The 22,130-nt window shown below is 43.3% G+C and overlaps 1 protein-coding gene across 1 annotated transcript in view; it reads right to left on the bottom strand.

Annotated features, from left to right (window-relative positions):
• SMG1 (SMG1 nonsense mediated mRNA decay associated PI3K related kinase) overlaps positions 1 to 927 on the bottom strand; it is a 243,586-nt gene extending 242,659 nt beyond the window's left edge. Inside the window, exon 1 of the mRNA XM_088476176.1 lies at positions 723 to 927. Within this exon, the coding sequence (XP_088332302.1) occupies positions 723 to 802 (80 nt within the window). The 5' untranslated portion in view covers positions 803 to 927. The remainder of the gene's footprint in view (positions 1 to 722) is intronic.
• Positions 928 to 22,130: the final 21,203 nt, after the last annotated feature.

Here is a 22,130-nt window from a genome sequence, read left to right as displayed (position 1 = left end):
TAGTTGAGGGGACTTGGTGCTATGATAAGATGGGGAAGGGGGGGGGTTTGGGGCTTTCTGCTCACAAGAGATAGGGGAGTCTTGGTGCCCAGGTGTGATGGGTGAGGGGTAGAGGGAGGGTCCAAACCAGTTTGGGGGAACGAGGGTTGCCGAGGTAAGTTAGGGGCTGCGCTTGGTGCTCAGATGTTATAGGCAGCATTGTGTTTACATGAGAGTATGCTGGGAGTCTGTTGCCCACATGACATTGGAGGTGGGGGCAATGGCCCCCATAAGATTGGGGCCGAGATCAGACTGTACTGGGGTGTGCTGTTACCCACATGACATTGGAGGTGGAGGCCGAGATCACACTGTGCTGGGGATACTTTGGCCCTCATGAGATTGGGGGACCGAGTTCACACTGCGTTGGGAGGTGGGACTGTTGTCCACATGAGATTGGGAGCCCGAGCTCAGACTATACTGGGGGGGCTGTTATCCACATGACATAGGAGGTGGGGGCTGAGATAAGAAGGTGCTGGGGAATGTTTCCCACATGTGATTCGGGGGCTGAGGCACCGCACACATGAAGTAGGCTCCGGCTCCTGTCCCGCTGCACAGGCCTAAGAGAGTGGAGACACGGCACCCGAGAGAGGTCACTGGCCGTTGTCTGACAACAGACCAGGCCCCCCCAGGTCTGCCTGGCCCTGAGCTCCCGCCAGCAGTACGAGGCCTAGGCCGCCACTGACCTGGGTTGCCAGTCATTCCAGCTCCGCTGGTACTGCTTGGTGCTGCTGCTCAGCCGAGACCCCGGGGTTCTGCGGCTCATTACCTTCCCCTCGCCGGCATGGCCAGCAGCGGAGGACTTGGCCGCTCGAAGCGGGGAGAGCGGTGGCGGCGCTTTCGGTTCCGGCTTCCTAAGGAGGCGGCTCCGGGTCGCTGGCTGTTACTGCTGCTGCTGTGTGTGAGCTGCTCGCTCCGGAGCTGGCGGCGGAAGCTCCGCCCAACTGCTGGCATCTGCGCCTTGTGATTGGTAGATGCAAAAAAAGATCCGTTTCCTTCATGGGTACTGCCTCTGTGATTGGCTAACAGCATAGCCCCGTCCCTTTCCTACTAGCTGAGTTTCTCTGTGTGATTGGTCTCATTGCTCTGCTGCCCTCTAGAGGCGAACTACAGATATATGAGCATTTGTGATGTAAAACAGCGCCACCTGCCGGATCAATGCCTCATCCCCTGGTTAGTTGCACGCATAGACTTTGTTCTGCAACAACTCACACTACTGGTAGGCGCCGTGTGGGCCCTCTAGCTGCTGTAGAACTACATGTCCCATAATACTCTAGGCTTTCTTGGAATGCTTGCAGTTCCACACCAGCAGGAGAACTGGCTCATCATACGATCATGGTGATCAAGCTGCTAACCCCATCTGTAGGTGGCGTTAATCCATTGTAGCCTATGGGCTATTTCATCCATGCTGGTTTTCACCAGCCGGCAAAAAGCCGGGCGTTATTTTTCCAGTGGATATTTTCCTTTCACACACAACGGTATTGAGCCGTGTGTGCTGCTTTTGCCGTGTGTATGTTTTTTTTTCTTCCAATCTTTAACATTGAAACCGTGGACGGCTGCTTTCCATTTCAGTTGAGATACCCGGCTGTAACACGGCGACCGTGTCGTGTCCGTGCCGTCTGAAAGGACCGATCTGCTTTCGTGGTTTATTAAAAGTGATCCACAGCAAAAAGACGCCCAGATTTTTGCCGGCCAGTGAAAACCGGCATGTGTGCTACATTTCACTGAGATTTTCGGGAAAGGGACATCGGCACATGCGCAGCTGGCCGTAAAACAGAAAGTAAAGTGAATGTGGATGCCAGGACGGGGTCTAAATATATTATTAATAATAATAATAATAATAATAAAATTAATAATAATACATTTGAGCAAACAAGGAATCTTTATTATCGAGAACTGGCCTCATAGATTAAAAAATATTCTGCATACTCAACACTTAGTACGCCTAAACGATGTGGAAACAGATGTTCCTACATGGGGCCATATTCAACTAGAAGCGAAAAGTCTGTTTTGGCGAGACTTTTTCGCCGATGATGTCACTTTCACTGATTTAATTTATCCCCGTATTCAATTTCAGCGTCTTTTCGCCGGTGCGAAAACACAATGCAATGTAATAGGCGAAAATGTTTCGCCTATGAATACCTGGCGGAAAAAAGTGCAGAATTGGGGTGCAAACTTGCGGGAACCACCCTGAACCCTTTGGACACCCTACTTGACGCTGTGTCAAAAAATGCAAAAAACCCCACAAAGGACACCCAAAAAAGCACTTTGAAAATGTGGGCAAAAAAATCAAAGCGGTGGTACAAATTCAAAAACTAGTGAAATAGCCTTTGGGGGGGGGGTCTGTAAGTATGGGGGGAGGTGTATGTTTGATTGCAGGTGTTTGCTGAAGGTGCGTTTTAATGCTTGACTTTAGCAACTTTAAAATATGCTTGCACCCATTTTCATGTACCCCAAATTTGATGGGACTACTTATTTTCCCCCAAAAAAGTTGCTAAATACTATTCTTCACCACTTAACCAAAGACGCTAAATTGCTCCTATTGAGACTATTTCAAAATCACAAATACCTTTTAGCAGGGCTATTCGGGGGTACCCATAGTGATCCCCCATGTCAGAGCATCTTTAGAGGGGTGTCAGGCTGATTTCCCAAAATCTACAGGACTTTTCGCCAATTTCAATTTCGCCAGGTCCCGTTTTCGCACATTTGCAATTGAATACGGGGATACGCAAGGACGCGCACAATGCTTTTTCGGAGCAAAACCTCAGTTGACGGCGAAAAGTCCGGCCTCGGACTTTTCGCTTCTAATTCAATACGGCCCCTGGTTTGAGGCTTGGTAATTAGGAACACCAGAGTTATATTACATGGGTGAATGGAGCAAGAGATAGAGGGGCCTATTCATCAACACTAAAATATTGATGGAGGTAATTAGGTTTAGAACTCGCATGGAGTTCTACCTAATTACTGAAGGAACTCATCATTCCTCCTCTCTATAACTATCAATTCCGAAAAGCTGTCATTTTTGCGATGACAGTTCTTCAGAAAATAGATACTTTTCCCTATCTACCTTACCGCAGCTGTAATCAGTGCTGCGCATGTGCAGCACTGATTATAGCTGCGGTAACTCTGTGTCCCCCACCTACCTGGACCCCGACAGGCTGCAGCCCTGGACCCAGACCTCCCGCCCAGCTTGCTAAAGATTTTTTTTTTTTTATTTACATTTTTTATTTTTTGAAACTTTACTGTGTTCTGCCGGGAGAACACTGGCCCTGATTCAGAGCCGCTCGCAAAAAGCGAGCGCTCGCTCTGAATCAGGGCGGGCGCTTGTTTTTTAAGTTGCGGCCTCCTGGCCGTTCGCATAGCTGTGGGTGACCACCCGCAGCTTATGTGAGCGGCCAGGTGATGTTCGCGATGGTCAAGACCATCACGACCATCGGGCTTGCGACGAGACCCTTACGGTAGGGTCTTGTGGCCGCAAGCCCCAGTGGACTTCCTGCTCTAATAGAGCAGGAAGTCTACCTACTGACATCACGAGAGATGTCAGTAGGGCCGCCCACAAACAGCAGGCGTTCCTGCAGGAACGCCTCCGTTTGCCCCGCCTTCCAAACGAGGCGAGCTGTCGATCAACATCGACAGCCGCCCCTTTTGGATGCGAGTGCCAGAGCGAGTGCTATTTGCGCTCGCTCCGGGGCTCGCGCACGCGCAATGTGCGCACTGGCCCACCATCGATCCGCTTGCGAGCGCTATGCGCTCGCGAATGGGTCTGAATCAGGCCCACAGTCAGCAGCAGCCGGAGGAGGGACCAGGAGTGACTGAGCAAGCCGGAGTAGGACCTGCCCAGCTGACAGCAGGTAAGTATAACCCACTATATGCCACCTGAGAGTGGCGTATAGTAACACCATCAAATTCCAAAAATACGTAATTTTTGGAATTTGATGAATAGCCTAATTTCTACATCCCCATACTAATGTACTAATGTATAGGGAGTGTGGAAATTAACGCAGGCGGACTTAACCAGGAGATATTAGTGATATCTCCTGTGTTAAGTGTGTTAATGAATACTAAAAAAAAAGGTAATTAAGAAAAATGTCCTTAAAACCGTTATTTTAGTGTTGATGAATAGGCTCCTAAGGGCTATGTTTATCAATCTTTTTTTTACTAACAGAGGGGCCTATTCATTAAACGTAAAACTTCTCTGGAGATAATTAGCTTTAGAACTGTCATGGAGTTCTAGCTAATTATAGGTGGAATCCATCATTCCACCTCTCCATAAGTATCTATTACGAAAAGCTGTCATTTTTGCGATGACAGCTTTTCGGGAAATAGGTATTTTTCCCTGCCTACACTACCTTATCGCATCTGGAAACAGTGCTGCGCATGCGCTGTTACATCTGTAAAACCAGCACATGCGCAGCACTGCCTACAGATGCGTTAAGTTTCGTACCCCCCCTATCCCCCCCCCCCGACTTACCTGTCCGCACAGCAGCCTCCGGCTCCGTCCTGCTGGTCTGTCATGTGGTTTCCCAGCAGACCACATGGCAGATTCGGAAAAAAAAAAACTTTTTTTTTTTTTCAAAACTTTCTTGTGCTCTGCTGGGGAGCACACATGTCCGACCAGCCTCCGGAGCCTGAGGACGGAGCAGAGCGCCGGAGGGACTCGTTGGGGGACCTGCACACGCGGATACAGGTAAGTTTCACCTGCTATTCGCCACCTCACAGTGGCGAATAGTAACTGCATCAAATTCCGAAATTTGATAATTTTCGGAATTTGATGAATACCATAATTTCAACATCAGTGCCTCCTGATATCTCCTTTGCTCCTCAGGCACTTCCACCTCTGCTACTCCCCATCATTAAATACAAAAAATGCCTTCTCCCAGTGTATATATTCTCTATCACCCTTTATGTATGCACATATGCTGTGTGCTTGTGCCCTCTCCTAAGCATATTTATAATGGGTGCAGGGTGTGCTGGGTCCAGGGGGGCATTGCACCACACATCCTGCACTCATAATATACTTACTTTGTGCCGGCAAGTAGATCCCTCTTCTTTCATGGTGCCATCTTCAGGAAGATGGCGCCACACAGTTAAAGCAAAGACTCTTGCACTACGCCAGAGCCTTTGTGCTCATGTACACATGCGCCATCTTCCCGAATATCATTTCAGAAGATGGCGCCGCAGAAGAGAAAGGACCGTTTTACCGGCAAAAGATTTGGTGTGGGGCTTGGGGCCGCACTGCTAAAGGAGGTAGCCCGCTGCACACGGGACCCCTCGAGCATTGATACACCCCTGGCCCACCCCCTCTCTGTTTCCCACCCTCTCAGTTTGTGATAATAATCATCATTATTATTGTGTGTCCTCCTCAAATCTATTACGTAGTAGTTTAGGCATTTAAGTGCCTTTACTGAGAAATGCTAAATATTTATTTTGTTAAAGGCAAAAAAGCACATTTGCAAAGTCTGAATATAACTTTAGTAATTTACTTTATCAAGTTCTCTCATTCTAAGTCTAGTGATTTCCTGTATACTGTATATTGAGATTTTACATTGTGCAACTGTAGTACTTCATAGCCTTTTATGATTATTCATGAGAATATACCATTTACTGTGGACTGCCTTTTCATTAAAATAATTCGCTGGGCAGCTATTATTGCAAAAATAATATTCAGATGAAGAATCTGCCCACAGTGGAATGGGTATGTAATGCCGTCTGTCGGGATGCCTCCTGGAAGAATACCGACAGCGGCATCCCGATGGTTGGTATCCCACAGAGGTCGGGTAAGTATACTTACCCTCCCCACTTCTCACCCTAACCCTACCTTTTTGTAGCCTAACCCTCCCCACCCCGCACCCTAACCCTCCCCGTTAGTGCCTAAAACCTAACCCTCCCCCCTTTGTGCCTAAACCTAACCCCCCCTTAGTGCCTAACCCTAACTCCCCCCCAGTGGTGTCTATCCCTCCCCCCTAGGGGTGCCTAACCCTACCCCTCCCCAAACCTAACCCCTGTACACTCCCTAAACTGAACCCTCCCCCCGCGGCTAACGCTAAGGGCACCCCGGACTTACCTCATTCGGGCTGGCGTCCTTCGGCGTTGGGATTAAGATAGGCGTCAGCATTTCGATGCCTATCTTAAGCCCCTTGTCGGGATTTTCCTGTCGGTATTGATACCGGCGGCATAGTGGCTGCTAGTCTCATAAGTACATCCCCCCCAGTTGCCTTCCCTTACCTTGATTTTATTTTTGTGAATAGACTAAATTATGCGTGTTTTGTTTAAAATTAGTATTGTAGGTTTTGCTATTATCTGTATAACTATAGACCAAGAGCCTGATTCAGAGTTGGGAATAGAGTGAGATATCTCTCTAAACTGATCATCTTGGTGAAACCATGCTGCACTGCAGGATTTAAAATGTGCAGAGAGATTTAGATTTGGGAGGGAGGTGTCCAAACTGACATCTGAATTGTAGAGTAATAATAAAGCTGTGCAATATTTGTGGGCTACATGTAAAAGCAGCCAGTATTTACCCCACATGCCAAAAAAAAATTTGTATTTACACCCCTTGCATTGCAACATGGTTTGTCCAGGTACACAGTTAAGTTCTATCTCTCTCTCTATTCCCAACTCTGAATCAGGCCCCAAGTCTTTTTTTTTATAATCATGTGACTGGCTAACATCATAAAGAGTCTTTGTGATGTCACTCAGCTTTAGTGTAAAAGTGAGGACCTGGTTTAGAGCTGTCAATTATTAGCTATTTCTACTCACTGTGTAAGGTAAGGTTATTGTTACTGAAATGATTTGTAATAATAATGTTAAGGTGCATACACACGTAAAAAGATTTTCTGTTCAACCATCCAACTAGTTGATTGGTTGGAATGAAAATCTGATAAGGTATGAAAGCAAATGACAATCAGCAATTTGCTCCCAAATACCGGAAAATGGACAAAAACTGTTGTTTGAACAAATTGTTTAGATCAAACATTTAACAAACTTGTCTAACCGACCATTTTCATGTTTTCTGGCATCTAGGAGCAAATTGTTGATCATCAGTTACTCCCATACGTTACCAGATTTTCATTCCAACCAATCAACTAGTTGGATGGCTGGACATAAAATCTTTACGTGTGCACCCAGCCTTAGATATCTGTGGAGAAATGCAGGCAGGTTGAGATTTATCTTTTCGGTAGGCTAATCATGTGACTGGCTAACATCATAAACAGGTATAGTAAGCATATTTGAATTTAAATGTCAGATACATGGACAGATACAAGATAGATAGATAGATAGATAGATAGATAGATAGATAGAGTGCTATTTCTCAGCAGGAACTCATGGCTCAATTCAGACCTGCTCGCTAAATGCGTTTGCACGCAGCGAAAGTATGCAAATCCGCAATCGCACAGCAAGGCATTAGCACGCTGACCATGTCTCAGCGTGTGATCGCTGTGTGTATGCAGATGCCCACCAGCCTGTCTTAAGATGCCCACATTCCCACTTCATGTCCAGGAAGTGCACGCGTCTGAAAAGACGCTGAGGCACACCTGTGTTCGCCCCACCACTCCCCCGTTTTCATTGATCATCCCCTGTCACCACCCACAAACGGCTTGTCCTGTCACTCAATCTAGCGAGCTATCTATGCGGATGCTTCCCGATCGTATGGACTAGTTTGCACACTACGATGCATACTTATGCGCAGATTGCAAACATCGGCTGGCTGCATGCGAACGCAGCCTAGCGAGCGGGTCTGAATCAGCCCCTCAGTTCCTGAACCTCTCATTAACTATGATGTAATGTCCTGGGCCAAAACTTCTTTTCCATAAGATAAGTTTTATTGTAAAGTCCCCTTTGAGTGCCTTCTTTTCAAAATGCTATATTTCTAAATGTTTTTCTCTAGCCACACCCACAGTTCCTGAAACTATTTTTCCAGAAAAAGATAGATAGATAGATAGATAGATAGATAGATAGATAGATAGATAGATAGAGATGTGTCCACTGTCATCTTAGGCAATGTAGTCACGGCAAAACGTGCCCATGAACGAGCACATGCGCATATTCGCACCCGTGACCATATGCATTACATTGGCAGATCGCGGGTGTGAATATACGCAGCCCCTGTAGCGGAACTCCTGGAGACAATGGAATAATTTACCGCTGGGCGACAGTCCTGAAGGGGGCACCCGGCTCCATTGTCAGCCGGCCGTTCCGTGTCCCACCTGTTGCAGGGCTGAGGAGCCGCATGGAGGAGGACGCCGCTGCTGATCGGTGCTCCACCTCCATGACCTGCTGCTGCTAGAGAGCTCTATGGTCGCGGACGTCACGTAGCATGTGACCGCCGCCACCCACCTGAGCACCATATGCGTACACAGGGGGGATTTGTGAGTAAACAAACCACCCCTGCCCGCCGATCAGTAACAAACACGCCGGCAGCGGCGGCGCCACCAGCTATGTGTTTGTTTTGGCAGCCAATGAGAGTCAGACAGACTCTCATTAGCTGCTGTGTCCACGGAGGGAGTTGGGCGCTCTAAAAATACAATAGGCGGGCACTGATTCAGAGCGAGCGCTCTGAAAGAGCGTCCGGCTCTGAATCAGGCCCTCTGTCCGGTCAGCGCTACACTCGCGGTGCAGCCTGTGTCACAGAGACGCAGACTGCCCGCGGCCCGCATGATGCTACGGCCCGGGGGGCACATGGCACCCTGCCCCCCGGCTCAGCCCGCCACTGCCGGCAGTTGTGGGATCCAGAGCCATCGGAGCTGCTCGCAGTGCTTGTGGTAGCCTTTTCCCACCACAACATTGCGAGCAGTTCAGGCTAAAATACAACCTACTCACGTGTGTAATGACGCTACTTTGCTAATTATACACACCCATTAAACGCCGTTCTGACGGTCAGGCACGCCTGCGTTCGCACATCCACACCCCCCTTTTCAAGCACCTTCCCGTTACCACCCTCAAACGCCACTATCTGTCACTCAAAATAGTGGCCCGACTGCGGGCTACGGGCGAGCACTTTCCCATCGCAATGACTGGTTCGGTCACGCGCATTGCGACTCATACGCATGCGCAGATTGCGAAATATCGCTCAATGCGAGTGAGCGCAGCATAGCGTCCGGGTCTGAATCAGGCCCTCTATTTACTACAATCCGCATTGGGGATTCAGATTGCAGTGTGATATTACCGAATTGCGAATTCAGGCAATATCACAGGGATTTATTAAAAATCCCTTGCAGGGACAGAGCTAGCGATAAAGCTATGTCCCTGCAAATCCCCACCGCAGCCTTATCACGGTATTTTCGCAAAAAATACAGTGACAAGTGCACGCACATGCGCTGACCGTCCGCCGCTGCTACCCCCCCGGCGCTAAACCCCGCCCCCACGATCGCGGAACACCCCGTGACCCCCCCTCCCTTAATTGCATTTACCTGCATGATCCGTGCTCCGGTGATGTCCTCCATGACTCCGGTCAGCTGACATCCCATACAGCACTGGGACCCGGTCAGCTGACCGGAGGGAGGACATCACCGGAGCCCTGAACTCCGGTCCCTGGACTCAGGTAAGTTAATTTTTTTTTTGACTATTTTTTTTTTAAAATTTTTGCAGTATATCAGCGTGTGGTCTGTTTAGACCACACAGCTGATCACTGGGGCCGGCCCTCGGCTCTGCTCTGCACGTTAGAGCGGAGCAGGAGTCCAATAACTGGGGGAGACCCTGAATAACGCCACCTCCAGATGGCGTTATTATCACAGGGCCTCCCCAGGTATTTTTTCACAATTTATTTTTAGTAACTTGCACACAGATCGCATTTCCCATTACAATTATGGGAAATGCGATCTGATTACTAAAAATAAGTGATACTTAGGGGTTGGAGTAGAATTTTACAAATTCTACACCAATTGCCCTGTAGTAACTTTAGGTGAAACTAAAATAATGTGAAATGGGTGTGAAAACATCCTTTTTCACTTTATTTTAGTAAAAATAATGATAATAAATAGAGCCCTTAGTGTAAGAGTCAGTGCTTGGCATAGAACTGTCAATTATCAGCTATGTCTGCTGACATGACTTCTCACTGTGTAAAATACATTTATTGTAACTGCAATGTTTTATAAAAAATAATGCTAGATAGATATCTGTTGAGAAATGCAGGCAGGTTGAGATTTATCATCCCAGTAGGCTAATCATGTGACTGACTAACATCATAAACTTGTAAAGTAAGCAAATTTGAATCTAAGGGCCATATTCAGTCAGGAACGAAAAGTCTGTTGTCGGACTTTCGCCATCATCGCAGGTTTTCTGAGAGGAAAAGTATCACGCTCGAACCCGTGTATTCCCATATTCAATTCCAAATTTTTTTGTGGAAATCAGGCTGACACAAAAGATGCTCTGACATGGGGGTTCACTATGGGTATCCCCGAATAGCCCTGCTGCAGGTATTTCGGGTGTTTAAATGGTCTGAATAGCTGCTATTTAGCGTCTTTGAAAAAGTGGTGAAGGATAACATTTAACAAGTTTTTTTTGGAAAAATAAGTAGTCCCATCAAAGTTGGGGTGCCTGAAAATGGGTGCTAGCATATTTTAATGTGGGTAATGTGAATTTAAAAAAAACATTAAAAATCCACCTGCCGCAACCACCTGCAAACGAAAAAACACCTGGCACATACTTGGGGACTCCCCCTGAGTCTATTTAGCTAGTTTAGAAGTTTGTCCCCCAAGTTTTGTTTATTCTCCCCCAAAACTAAAAGTGGTGTTCCGTGGTACTTTTTAAAATTATTTTGACACAGAATACCTTTAGGGGACTGTCCAAGGGGTGCAGGGTGGTTTTTGGAAGTTTGTACCCCAAAACCCCAATTCTGCACTTTTTCTTGCCACCTATTCATAGGTGATACTGTTTCGCAGGTCCCGATACATTGACTTTTGCACCAGCGAAAAGTCAGAACAATTGAATATGGGGATAACTGAAAAGCGGCGAAAATGACATCATCAACTGAAAAAACCTGGCGAAAACGGCTTTTCGCCATTAATTGAATATGGCCCTAAATGTCAGATATATAAATAATTAGACAGATAGATAGCTACACATATTGATGTCTGAAGTGAAATTCAGGTAGCCTGATCATGTGACTGTTTGACATCATAAACTACAGATGTGGTTCTAAATCATCGTCGTTTTGGTTTTTTCAAAACCACCCTTAAGTGTATTGGTTCGGCTTTGGATTTTTTTAAGAATTTGATCAAAACAGCAAAAATCATGTAACGTGGATTTGGTTTTGTTCCTATTGTATTATTAACATCAATAACAGGAACTTACATGCAATCAACATGCGATATCTAGATTTTAGATCTGAGATCCTACTTGTAGGAATACCTGAGCTGGGACTCGGTTCTACTCAAAACCCCCAAAGTGACCTAAGATGATGTTCTGGTGTGTTTGATTTTCAGCAAAATGAACCTCTCATCTCTATGATAAACAGTCTTTGTGATGTCACTCAGCTTTAGTGTAAGAGTCAGTGTGTCAGGGTTCAGCCTAGGATCGGCCATTACTCACCCCAGCATCGGCTTTCCCTGACTTCCCGTGCGCTCAGACATCAGGTGCGGTGGCGGGTGACGCGCTGAGGATTTTGCCTTAGGTGCCCTTGGACTTCCATGTGTGGCTGTGACTTGGTTACTGAGGTTGCCGTCATGGGGGGTATTCAATTAGGCTGTGAAAAGTCGGAATCGTCGATAAATTTTCGCCGATGACGTCATTTTCGCATGTTTCAATTATCCCCGTATTCAATTACAAAGACTGTTCGCCGAAGTCTTTGAAAAAAAAACGGGGATAAGTTTTCACCATGTTTTAGATGGCAAAAAAAAGTGCAGAATTGGGGTTTAGGGGTGCAGGCTCAAAAAAAAAATACTGCAACATTGTATATCTGAATATTTGGCTTTCTTCCCAGAGATTTGCTGAATACACTGCAGACAGCACATGTGCATGTTTACCTGCAGCCTAATGAATAGCCAATAATGTTCAATAACATGGTAGGATAATATGGGGGGATAAGGTGATAATATAGGATATCAATCTCCTACTCCTACATGACATTTGTGATATGAAATCTATATTAATTGAGCCAATTGACTGATTACAAGTATATTAGTCGGTCTATACGGAATATAATTCCAGCCCCTTAGATGTTATAAATTATTTGTTGGCTTTGCAGCAGTTAAGTCAACCTTTGTTAAATGTATTAGATTCTATGTGCATTTCAGCTATAGGTGGCAATCTAGGTATATGAGTATATTACGGCCACTTCTCTCATGCATATCATGGCAATTCTGACATGAAGTGGACATTGCAGAATATTATCCCACTTATAGGGATGTTATAGCATGCCACATATAATTGGTCCCAATTAAATGCATTTTTTTATTTGCTATTTTTGGATTTGCATATATTCTATGACTTATTTGTGAGAGATTCTCTATTTATTAATATCCATTTTTGTGTCGCCATTACACGCGCAGGTGTACCTATTCATTTCAATAAGTAACACACTGAGACGTTTTTTCATTTTTTATATTTCACTGGAGAGATTATTATATATACAATTTTAATATTGTTTAATAAAAGTTACATTTTATCACATTTTTTGTTAGTGCGCCAATCAAGGGACATTTCTGTCTTCTTTTTTATTTTTCTTCAAAAAAAAAAAAAATAGCCTTCACTCCTGGGAACAGCCCCTAAAAATGAACTGTGTCAAAAAAAAGTTGAAAAAAAAATAGGGACACCCCAAAAAAATTATTTTAATTTTGGGGTAAAAAAATAATAATTGGGGAACAGTGTTTAAAAATAGCAAAATAGGTTTGGGGGTATTCTGTAAGTATGCGGCAGGTGTTTTGTAGAATAGGCTATTAGTGACAGGTGCATTTCTGCAGAATTTTTAAAATATTAGTTTAGGGACTTAAAAGTATGCTAGTACCCATTTTCATGTACCCCAAATTTGATGGGAACACTTTAAAAAAATGAACAAAAAAACCTAAGTGCTCTTCTGCATCACTTCTTCAATGTCGGGAAAAAACACCTGCCGCCGCTATTTAAAAATGCAGAACACATTCTGCAGGGCTAAACCGGGGTACACACAGTGATCCCCCATGTCTGGACATCATTAGGGGGGTCCCAGGATGAATTCCCAAAAATTCCCCTATTTTTCCTGATATTTACCTTTCCGCAGGCTCCTGTTTTTGCCGGCTCCAAATTGAATATGGGGATAAAGCGGGCACGCGCCCGATACTTTATCCCCAGAGAAGCTCCGATGTGGAGCGAAAAGTCCAGCACGGACTTTTTCACTCCAATATTGAATACGGGCCTATATCTGCTGCCATGACTTATCACAGCATAAGGGAATTGTATAGTACCTTAAATGTTTTATAAAAAAAATAAGTTAAATTGGTAGAGCTATAATTTGTGGTGAAATGTAGACCGGTTTAGATTTATCACTTACAGTAAGTAGGCTGATCATGTGACTGGCTAACATAAACAGTCTTTGTAATGTCACTCAGCATTCGTGCAAGAGTCAGTGCTTGGTCTAGAACTGTCAGTTACTGCTGTGATGACATCTCTATAGCGATAGATAGATAGATAGATAGATAGATAGATAGATAGATAGATAGATAGATAGATAGATAGATAGATAGATAGATAGATAGAGCCCTTAGTGTAAGAGTCAGTGCTTTGCATAGAACTGTCAATTATCAGCTATGTCTGCTGACATGACTTCTCACTTTGTAAAATAAATTTATTGTAACTGCAATGTTTTATAAAAAATAATGCTAGATAGATATCTGTGGAGAAATGCAGGCAGGTTGAGATTTATCATCCCAGTAGGCTAATCATGTGACTGGCTAACATCATAAACAGGTGTAGTAAGCATATTTGAACCTAAATACCATAGAATGGTAATCTGTCGTGAAATGTAGATATATTTAGATTTATTACTTCAGTAGGCTGATTATGTGACTGGCTAACATCATAAACAGTCTTTGCAATGTCACTCAGCTTTAGTGTAAGAGTCAGTGCTTGGTATAGAACTGTCAGTTATCATCTGTATCTGCTGTGATGACTTCTCTAGAGAGATAGATAGACAGATAGATAGATAGAGAGATATGTGTGGAGAAATGCAGACAGTTTCAGATCTATCATTTTAGTAGGCCAATCATGTGACTTGCTAACATCATAAACAGGTATAGTAAGCATATTTGAACCTAAATGCCAGATAAATAGACAGATCTATACATATATACAGTAGATATCACAGATGAATTGCAGACAGGTTGCTTTTGGATACCATTGCCAGTCGTTTCGTTTGTATGAGACGGTGGATTCAGGGCTCCACTGACTCTTTCACATCAGGGCAATACCTTCTTTTTCTATCTTTCATGTAATAGTTTGTTCTGTATTTGTCCTTTAAAAAATGTTTTTTGAGTTACATACACCACTCTTCTCCTTTTGTATGAGGATGGACTATGGGCCTCATTCAGAGGCGGTCGGAGGATGCAAGCGGTCGCTCAGAAACTGGGCGGCCACTTGCATCCTGACCGGCCGCCTCTGTTGCGATCGTTAGGCTGTGGGTTAACACCCACAGCTCTAACGACCGCTCCGGTGATGGTCGCAATGGTCAGAGACCATCGCATGCGCATGCTCTGTGGGGGGCCATCGACCCGGTCCGAGCGCATCGGCGCTAACGACCGGGTCTGAATGACCCCCTATATATGGTGACAAACTGAGAGTATTTTGAAATACATAAAAGAAACCTTTATGAGCAGACTACAACATACACCGAATGTAAGTAGGGTACGCTATATTTTCATCTTTTCCTCAAATCCCCCATCCAGTGAGTGTTCTGTGTGGGAATTTAAAGGGCGGAAGCATTAAAGAAACATAGATGAGAATATCCTCACACTATAATATGTGAGTTCGGGTACGCACAAACTGCATATATCCTATTTACGGGATCGATACTTTTTCTCAACCTATTATATAGAACTGACATTTACAGTGTTTATAACACCATTAAGGAATCCTTTTGTATTATATTTTTTTATATGTACCATATGGAGAACGTTAGGAATCTCTGAAGTTCCAAAAAAGTGATGATGGTCAGAATTCACCCTTGTGAAAATTAAGTATTTTCCTTTATTCTTCTGTACATGTTGTTTGTGACATTGTATATGTATATCCAGCACCACCTTGAGGCACAAAACAAATTCTTCTGCTGTATTGATTTATGAGAGTTGAGTGAGACTCTATATTTGTGCCACATTAGGGGCTGCAGGTTTTGCGCATCTAGTAGATGGCTACTCTTTTTCATACAGGGTTGAGATCTGTCACTTCAGATGACAGACTAGCATCATAAAAAGCCTTTGTGATGTTACTCAGCTTTACTGTAAGAGTCCATGCTTGGTATAAAACTGTCAGTTATCAGCTATATTTTCTGCTTATTATATGATTATTAGGTTAAAATAAGCTTACCTTACATTGTGACTTTGTATTTTTATGGTGAAGTCCCTCTTCACATTCAGGGCTTTCCACCACATTTAAGAACACCACCTGACACCTCTGTCATCTGGTGGACTAATCCTTCAAATTCCTGTGTTTCTATTTTCGTGACTTTATGGAACGTTACATGTTTATGTAAATCCTCCAGCAGTTGTTTCATTGTGCTTTGAAACTTAGCAATATTTATCTGCATTTTGACAATCTAGATAAAGCCTTTTGTGCTCCATTTCAAAACTTTCAATTATTTTTTTAACATTCTCTATTGCCACATCCATATCTTTTTGTCTGTAAATAAGAAATTTAAGGTTTGCCCCATATCAGATAGCATGAGGTTAGGATCTGCAGTCCACACTCTGGTTGTAATGTCAGGAACTAAGGAGGCAGCGTCAGAGACTATAATTGTCCCCAGTAGGTCGAGACTTTCCAATTTCTCTTCATTTCTCAGACATTGATCAACAGGGCAAGTTGCTTTGGTTAATCACCCAATGTGCTTTGAACAGCTTTGTAGCGGCACAATGCCAACCAAGACACTGTCAGCAGGAGTAGACTTTTTGTAGGCTTTCTCAAATTTCCAGATACAAGGACTGCTTCCTGAGGGCGGACTCTTTTAAATAAAGAAATACCATAATTCTCAAAACAGTCAGTCAATTTCTTTGGTTGGCCACATCCGTCCAATTCTGCAGCAGGTTTGAAGTTATTGATTTTCATATACACTATTCCAAATTCATTCTCGGATATCACTTTAGGCATTGTGAATTTCAAAGTAACTTTCCGAGGGTCTGTCATTAACTGTAGAATAAGTCTTCCTCTGTGGCCAAAGTTACAGTCCTCAGTTGCCAAGAACTGTTCTTCAAGCTGGGTGAGTTTTTTCGTTATGATCTGAGTCTGCAGATGATTGCTCTCCACTTCTTCAAGTTTAAAAAGTCTCAAAGTTTTGTTCAGCTATTTCAGATTCTGCAACTTTTATTTTACACTCAAGCTCTTTATCTCTGGCACTCATTTCCACCTCGAGAATGTGCAATTGTTTCTGTGCACATTATAGACATTTTTCATGGTTTTTATTTTCTCCTTGCAACTCCTCAATTGCAGAATGTCCATGGTTAAGTTCTTTTTCCAAAACTTCACTTTTCTCTGCTGTTTTTTGCTGACTCTCCAATAGAAACTTATTTCCTTCAGCAAGACATTCTGATGTTGATCTAGAAATAGCTAAGTTGGTCTGGAACCTCTGTATTTGCTACTCAAAACTTGATTGAATACAAAAAATCTCCATGTTTTTTGCATCCCTGTCTCTTTCCCACTAAGTACCGGATTCAAATGGCCGCGATAAATCGATAAGTTATTGCCGGCGAATTTATCGCACTGATCGTTGGTTTTGGTATAATATTTTCACCTATCCTGGCAATGCGCGCTCCCATTCTTCGGCAAATCCAATTGTAGAACAGGCAAAAACACATACCTGCGATAATTTTTCATGGCAAAACATGCAAAAATGTCTCCACTTTTTAGGAAATCAGTCTGTACCCCAAAATAAAACTCTTTGAAAAAGCTCCCAATCAGTTAGGAGCGAAACCGGTTAGAGGCTGACAGACTGGACCTGCTGATTGAAGTGAGACTGCATTTGGCAAATATTATTGGAGGTTATTGTGAGTACAGCGGCGCTAGTGCTGACATATGTGGCAATAACCCAAGCAGGAGCAGAGACTTTAGCTCACAGAAGCGGACAGCTGTGCTTTCCTCTCGGCTCATTTTCCGGCCGAGAGACTGTCCCTATTGGTACAGGCTGTGAAGAGGATACTTTATGCCAAGTCACACACATCATTTGGATGAGTATTTACAGACTGTCCAACGATACAAGGATCAAACTGTGATACCTGACCTATGAGTGGTCTCTCTCTCTCTCTCTCTCTATATATATATATATACATATATATATTTTATCATTGTGGACACTTTTTCATATTACTGGATCCTGGATTTCATACAAGTGTTTTTTTCTTATTTTTATTTTTTCTTATTTTTGCATGGAGTTTGGACTCCATGATTTCAAAAGGTTTCTTGTCTCCACATTATATATCATACATCATATATCATTATGTGTATTGTTGTTGTTTCTGTGCATTATATATATTTGGTGTAAAAATATATATTTTATTTGGAAATTTAGAGGATTACTTATTAAATATTAAATATTGTGATTTTGCATAATTAGATCTCCTGTGGCTCATTTTTATTAGCGCAATTGAGGCAAATTTTATTGGTATTTTTTTCTCTACACTTATATACACACCGCGGATCTTGGTAGATCATGGGAAAGATGTGGGGATGCACCTAACCTATAAAGGAAGTCTTGAAGGGGATAGGGACTTACATTATTTAAGATGATTATTAAGATTATTTAAGATGTTTAAAATAACATTTCATAATATATTTCATGCATGGCTAAATTTATACATCATCTGATGGTACATTCTAGTTCAGGGTTGTAATACAGTTCTTCATTTACCTTGGTATTCATACTATCATTGCTTACCACCATCATGATTTCATTATCACGGTTTACTTTAGCATTACATTTTCCACATTTCAACACAGCAGGAACACACCTGACACATAGGCCAATTACTAAGATGACAACCAATATAAGGATCAGGAGTTTACCTATACTAGCAACCATTTCCTGGACCCACTCTCCTAGACCGGAGATCCATTTCACTGGGTTTAACCAAGAAACTCATTCTTCTACCTTCTCCTCTACTTCAGCCACTGAAGCATTATGGTTCTTCCAAAATTCCCATTTCAGCTGCAGAGTTTCGTCCATTTTCCGGTCTATCACCTCCTTGGGGTTACTAGTATTATTTGTAACATACATGCAGCACTTGACACCAAATTGGGTGGTCAAGGTTACACAATACCCTCCAGTGACAGCTATTAAAAAATTTAACACTAGCCTATGTTGCACAAGTTCTTTCTTATAAGCTTGTAACTCCCTACCTGTATACCTAAATGTGTCATCATACATCTCTGTGATATTATCTATTAATTTAGCAAGATCTTGAATATATCTGAAATTTAGAGTACCCCGAGCAATCCTGGTGGAATCCAATGCTACTAAAACTTGAAAGCCAGTTATTTCACTAATCAATTGTGTGGCTTTATATACATCACCAGGTATCATGTTTCTCTTGTCACGGTGTTCATAATGCGTATGAAGATATGGGGATGGTGTGGTTTTATGAATACCAAGCATTTCACCATGTGTAAGGGTCATAATTTCTGGAACTACTCTTCCTAGATAGCATAAAGCTTCTGAACTCGGAGAGAGCCACTTATACGCTTTCCTTTCCATCTATAAAATACACATCATCAGGGAGTACATAAGGGATAGTAAACATCATTATCGTCACACACATTTCTCTAGCAAGTGATCCTATTTCAGGTTCTCCCATTTGACTCATACAAGTTTCTGGTTGTAATACCTTGGCACAATATCCTTCTAGTACCCTACCAACCATTTCTTTGGTGGAACTTAGTGTATATTTATACTGGAAGTGTCTTCCACCTAGTCTAATGGTACGTAAAAGTTCAAAATGTATAGGTTCATTATCAGCTCTCAGTGAGAAGGTCAGCATCTAGTTATTCCCAGTCACCTCCCAAATTCCTGGTTTGTTGGGGTTGGTGATGTTCAAACATAAAAGTGATCTATCTACTTGGTACTGGTGGAGTTTAAATGAGATGGTTTAGACATAAGAAATTTTCCATCCAGTGCATCCCCCCTCCGCAATTCTAAAACCTCAGAGACATTCAATTGGAATGGCACTAACCCTATATTATGTTGTCCTTGAGGCACGTGAGAGCATACCCAACAGTTTAGTTTAAAACTTTGCCCACCATGGTATGATAATCCTCTAAAGGATACCCACCCCAATACGGGTTATACTTAGGCTGGCACCGTTTAATGCATCTCTCATCGACTAGGGACCCACAAAACTCACACATACAATAATCCTCAGACAATAGACCTTCACACTGTCTCCAAGTTTCCAAAATAACAGATCTCTTAACAATTACTGTACTGAGTTTGGTCAGATACTCCCCCGATTGGTTTAGCACTCCTTCTCCCAACTCTACTCCATCAATATCACCATCAGCTTCCCTCTCCATCATCTGTCCTCCATCACAGAAACCAGAAATCCTGAAACAAACTAGGATGATGAAAACTCTGGAAGACACAAACATAACCCCAGCATACCACTCCATTGCTGGATCAGTGATCTACAAATTTCTTTAGCTCAGGTGTCTGACTGCAACTTTTAACCCTCTTGGAACAGACTCGCAATTGATAGGTCTATGTTATCTGCCTCGACTCTGCCTTGTCTCTCCACCGGTTGGTTGACCTTCTTACAGGGAGTGGAATGGACCCAGGTATCTCTTGCTGCCACTTTCAAGGAAGTTGTACTCATCAGCAACACTTGATACGGACCTTCCCACCGATCTGTCAAACAACCTGAATGCAAGAAATTTCTGATCATAACAAATTCTCCAGGTTCAACATCATGACAGTTTGTTTCTGGCATATCATGTGACAACAATTTCAGTTTCTGCTGTTGCTACTTCAACTGTTTACTCATTATTATAAAATACCTAAGAGTTACCTCGTTGTTACTTTTCAAATCTTTCTGTGGACTTATAATTAAATGAGGTTGTCTACCAAACAGAACTTCAAAGGGGGACAGATTAAGGGTGAGTCTGGGATTTGTCCTGATGCTATGAAGGACTAGTGGTAAGGCTTCTGGCCATTCCAGTCCAGTTTCTGCCATGATCTTACGCAGTTTATTTTTAATAGTACCGTTCATCCTCTCCACCTTGGCACTGGCTTGTGGTCGGTAAGAGGTGTGAAGTCTACTATTAATACACATCAACTTACACATGTTCTGGAAGTCATCACCTGTGAAATGAGTACCCCTATCACTTTCAATAATTCTAGGGATACCGTATCTGCATACAAACTCATGAACAATCTTTTTAGCAGTAAACACAGCAGTATTAGTGGCAGCTGGATATGCCACAACCCAATTAGAAAACACATCTGTACAGACTAATACATACTTGAGATTCCTGCAGGGTGGCAATTGGATGAAATCAATTTGTATTACCTGAAAAGGTCCGTCTGACGGAGGAATGTGGGATGGCTCAGTTGGTATTGTTTTTCCAACGGTCTTCCTGAAGCATGTCAAACAGGATATTGCCCTCTTTTCAACTTGAGAAGAGAAACCTGGTGCACACCAATACGCCGTGACCAACTTGCACATACCTTGGTTTCCCAGGTGAGTCAGACCGTGCGCTGCCTCAGCCAAGCTTGGGTAATATGCCTTGGGTGCCATGGCTTACCTTGTCCTTCTCTCCAGAGGACTCTTGCCCACATCCCTTGGATCTCTAGACTGCCTTTTCCTGAATGGAACACAAATTTTGCATCTCAATTAGTTTCTGCATATCAATCGATTGGAAAACCATTATCATTTGCTTAATTGGCATGTTTACTCTTAAACCTGCTGCCCGTTTGGGCAGCTTCGTCTGCCCTGTTATTGCCCAGTGACACCGGATCGTCTTCACATGTATGGGCTTAACACTTAATGACGGCTACTGCTTTAGGCATTTGGATAGCTGTCAATAGTCCTTTTATATGTTTTGAGTGTGCAACTCGTGTGCCTGCTGCTGTCAGAAAATTTCTTAGATGCCATAGAGCACCAAAATCATGTACTACCCCGAAGGCGTACCTAGAGTCAGTGTAGATATTAGCAGATTTGCCTTTTGCTAATTCACATGCTCTCCTTAGTGCCACCAGTTCCGCCACTTGGGCCGAGTGAGGTGGACCAAGGGGTTCGGCTTCTATGATGTCTTCGTCATTTACAACAGCATAACCTGTACATAACTCTCCAGTGTCAGTTTGTCTATGACAACTCCCATCCCTGTAAAATGTCACATCTAAAGGTGTATCACGTATGTCAGGTCTTGCAGTAAAGGTCTGATTTAAATATTCCATACAATCATGTGTATCAATATACCTGCAGAACTCACCTTCTGCCAGCGAATCACCTCTCTCCACCCTTTGTGCATCCTGAGGCACATATGGTAAATACGTTGCTGGGTTTAACGTACTGCACCATTTAATGGTGATGTTTGCATGTGCTACTAGAGCAGGTTCCAATTTTGTGAACCTAGCTGAGGAAACATGTCTGGTTTGGGCAGAAATCAGCAAAGCAGATACAGCATGGGGTGTATAAACAATCATATCATGGCCTAATACTACATCCTCACTCTTACTGACCAATAGAGCAGTTGCTGCTACACTTCTTAAACACGTTGGGAGTGATCTTGCCACAGTGTCCAATTGTGCACTGTAGTATGCTACGGGCCTACTGGCATCACCATGTTTTTGTGTGAGGACCCCTGCTGCACAACCATCAGATTCCATACAGTACAAATCAAAAGGTTTTTCGTAATCTGGTATTCCCAATGCAGGTGCTCTTGTCAGACTATCCTCAAGATTTCAGAAAGCCTGCTCTGTTTCCTCTGTG

The sequence above is a fragment of the Taudactylus pleione genome, unplaced genomic scaffold (genome assembly GCF_031769625.1).
Source record: "Taudactylus pleione unplaced genomic scaffold, aTauple2 ptg000184l, whole genome shotgun sequence".
NCBI lineage: Eukaryota > Metazoa > Chordata > Amphibia > Anura > Myobatrachidae > Taudactylus > Taudactylus pleione.
The sequence above is the reverse complement of the archived record's forward strand: the minus strand, read 5'-3'. Positions and strand labels throughout refer to the sequence as shown.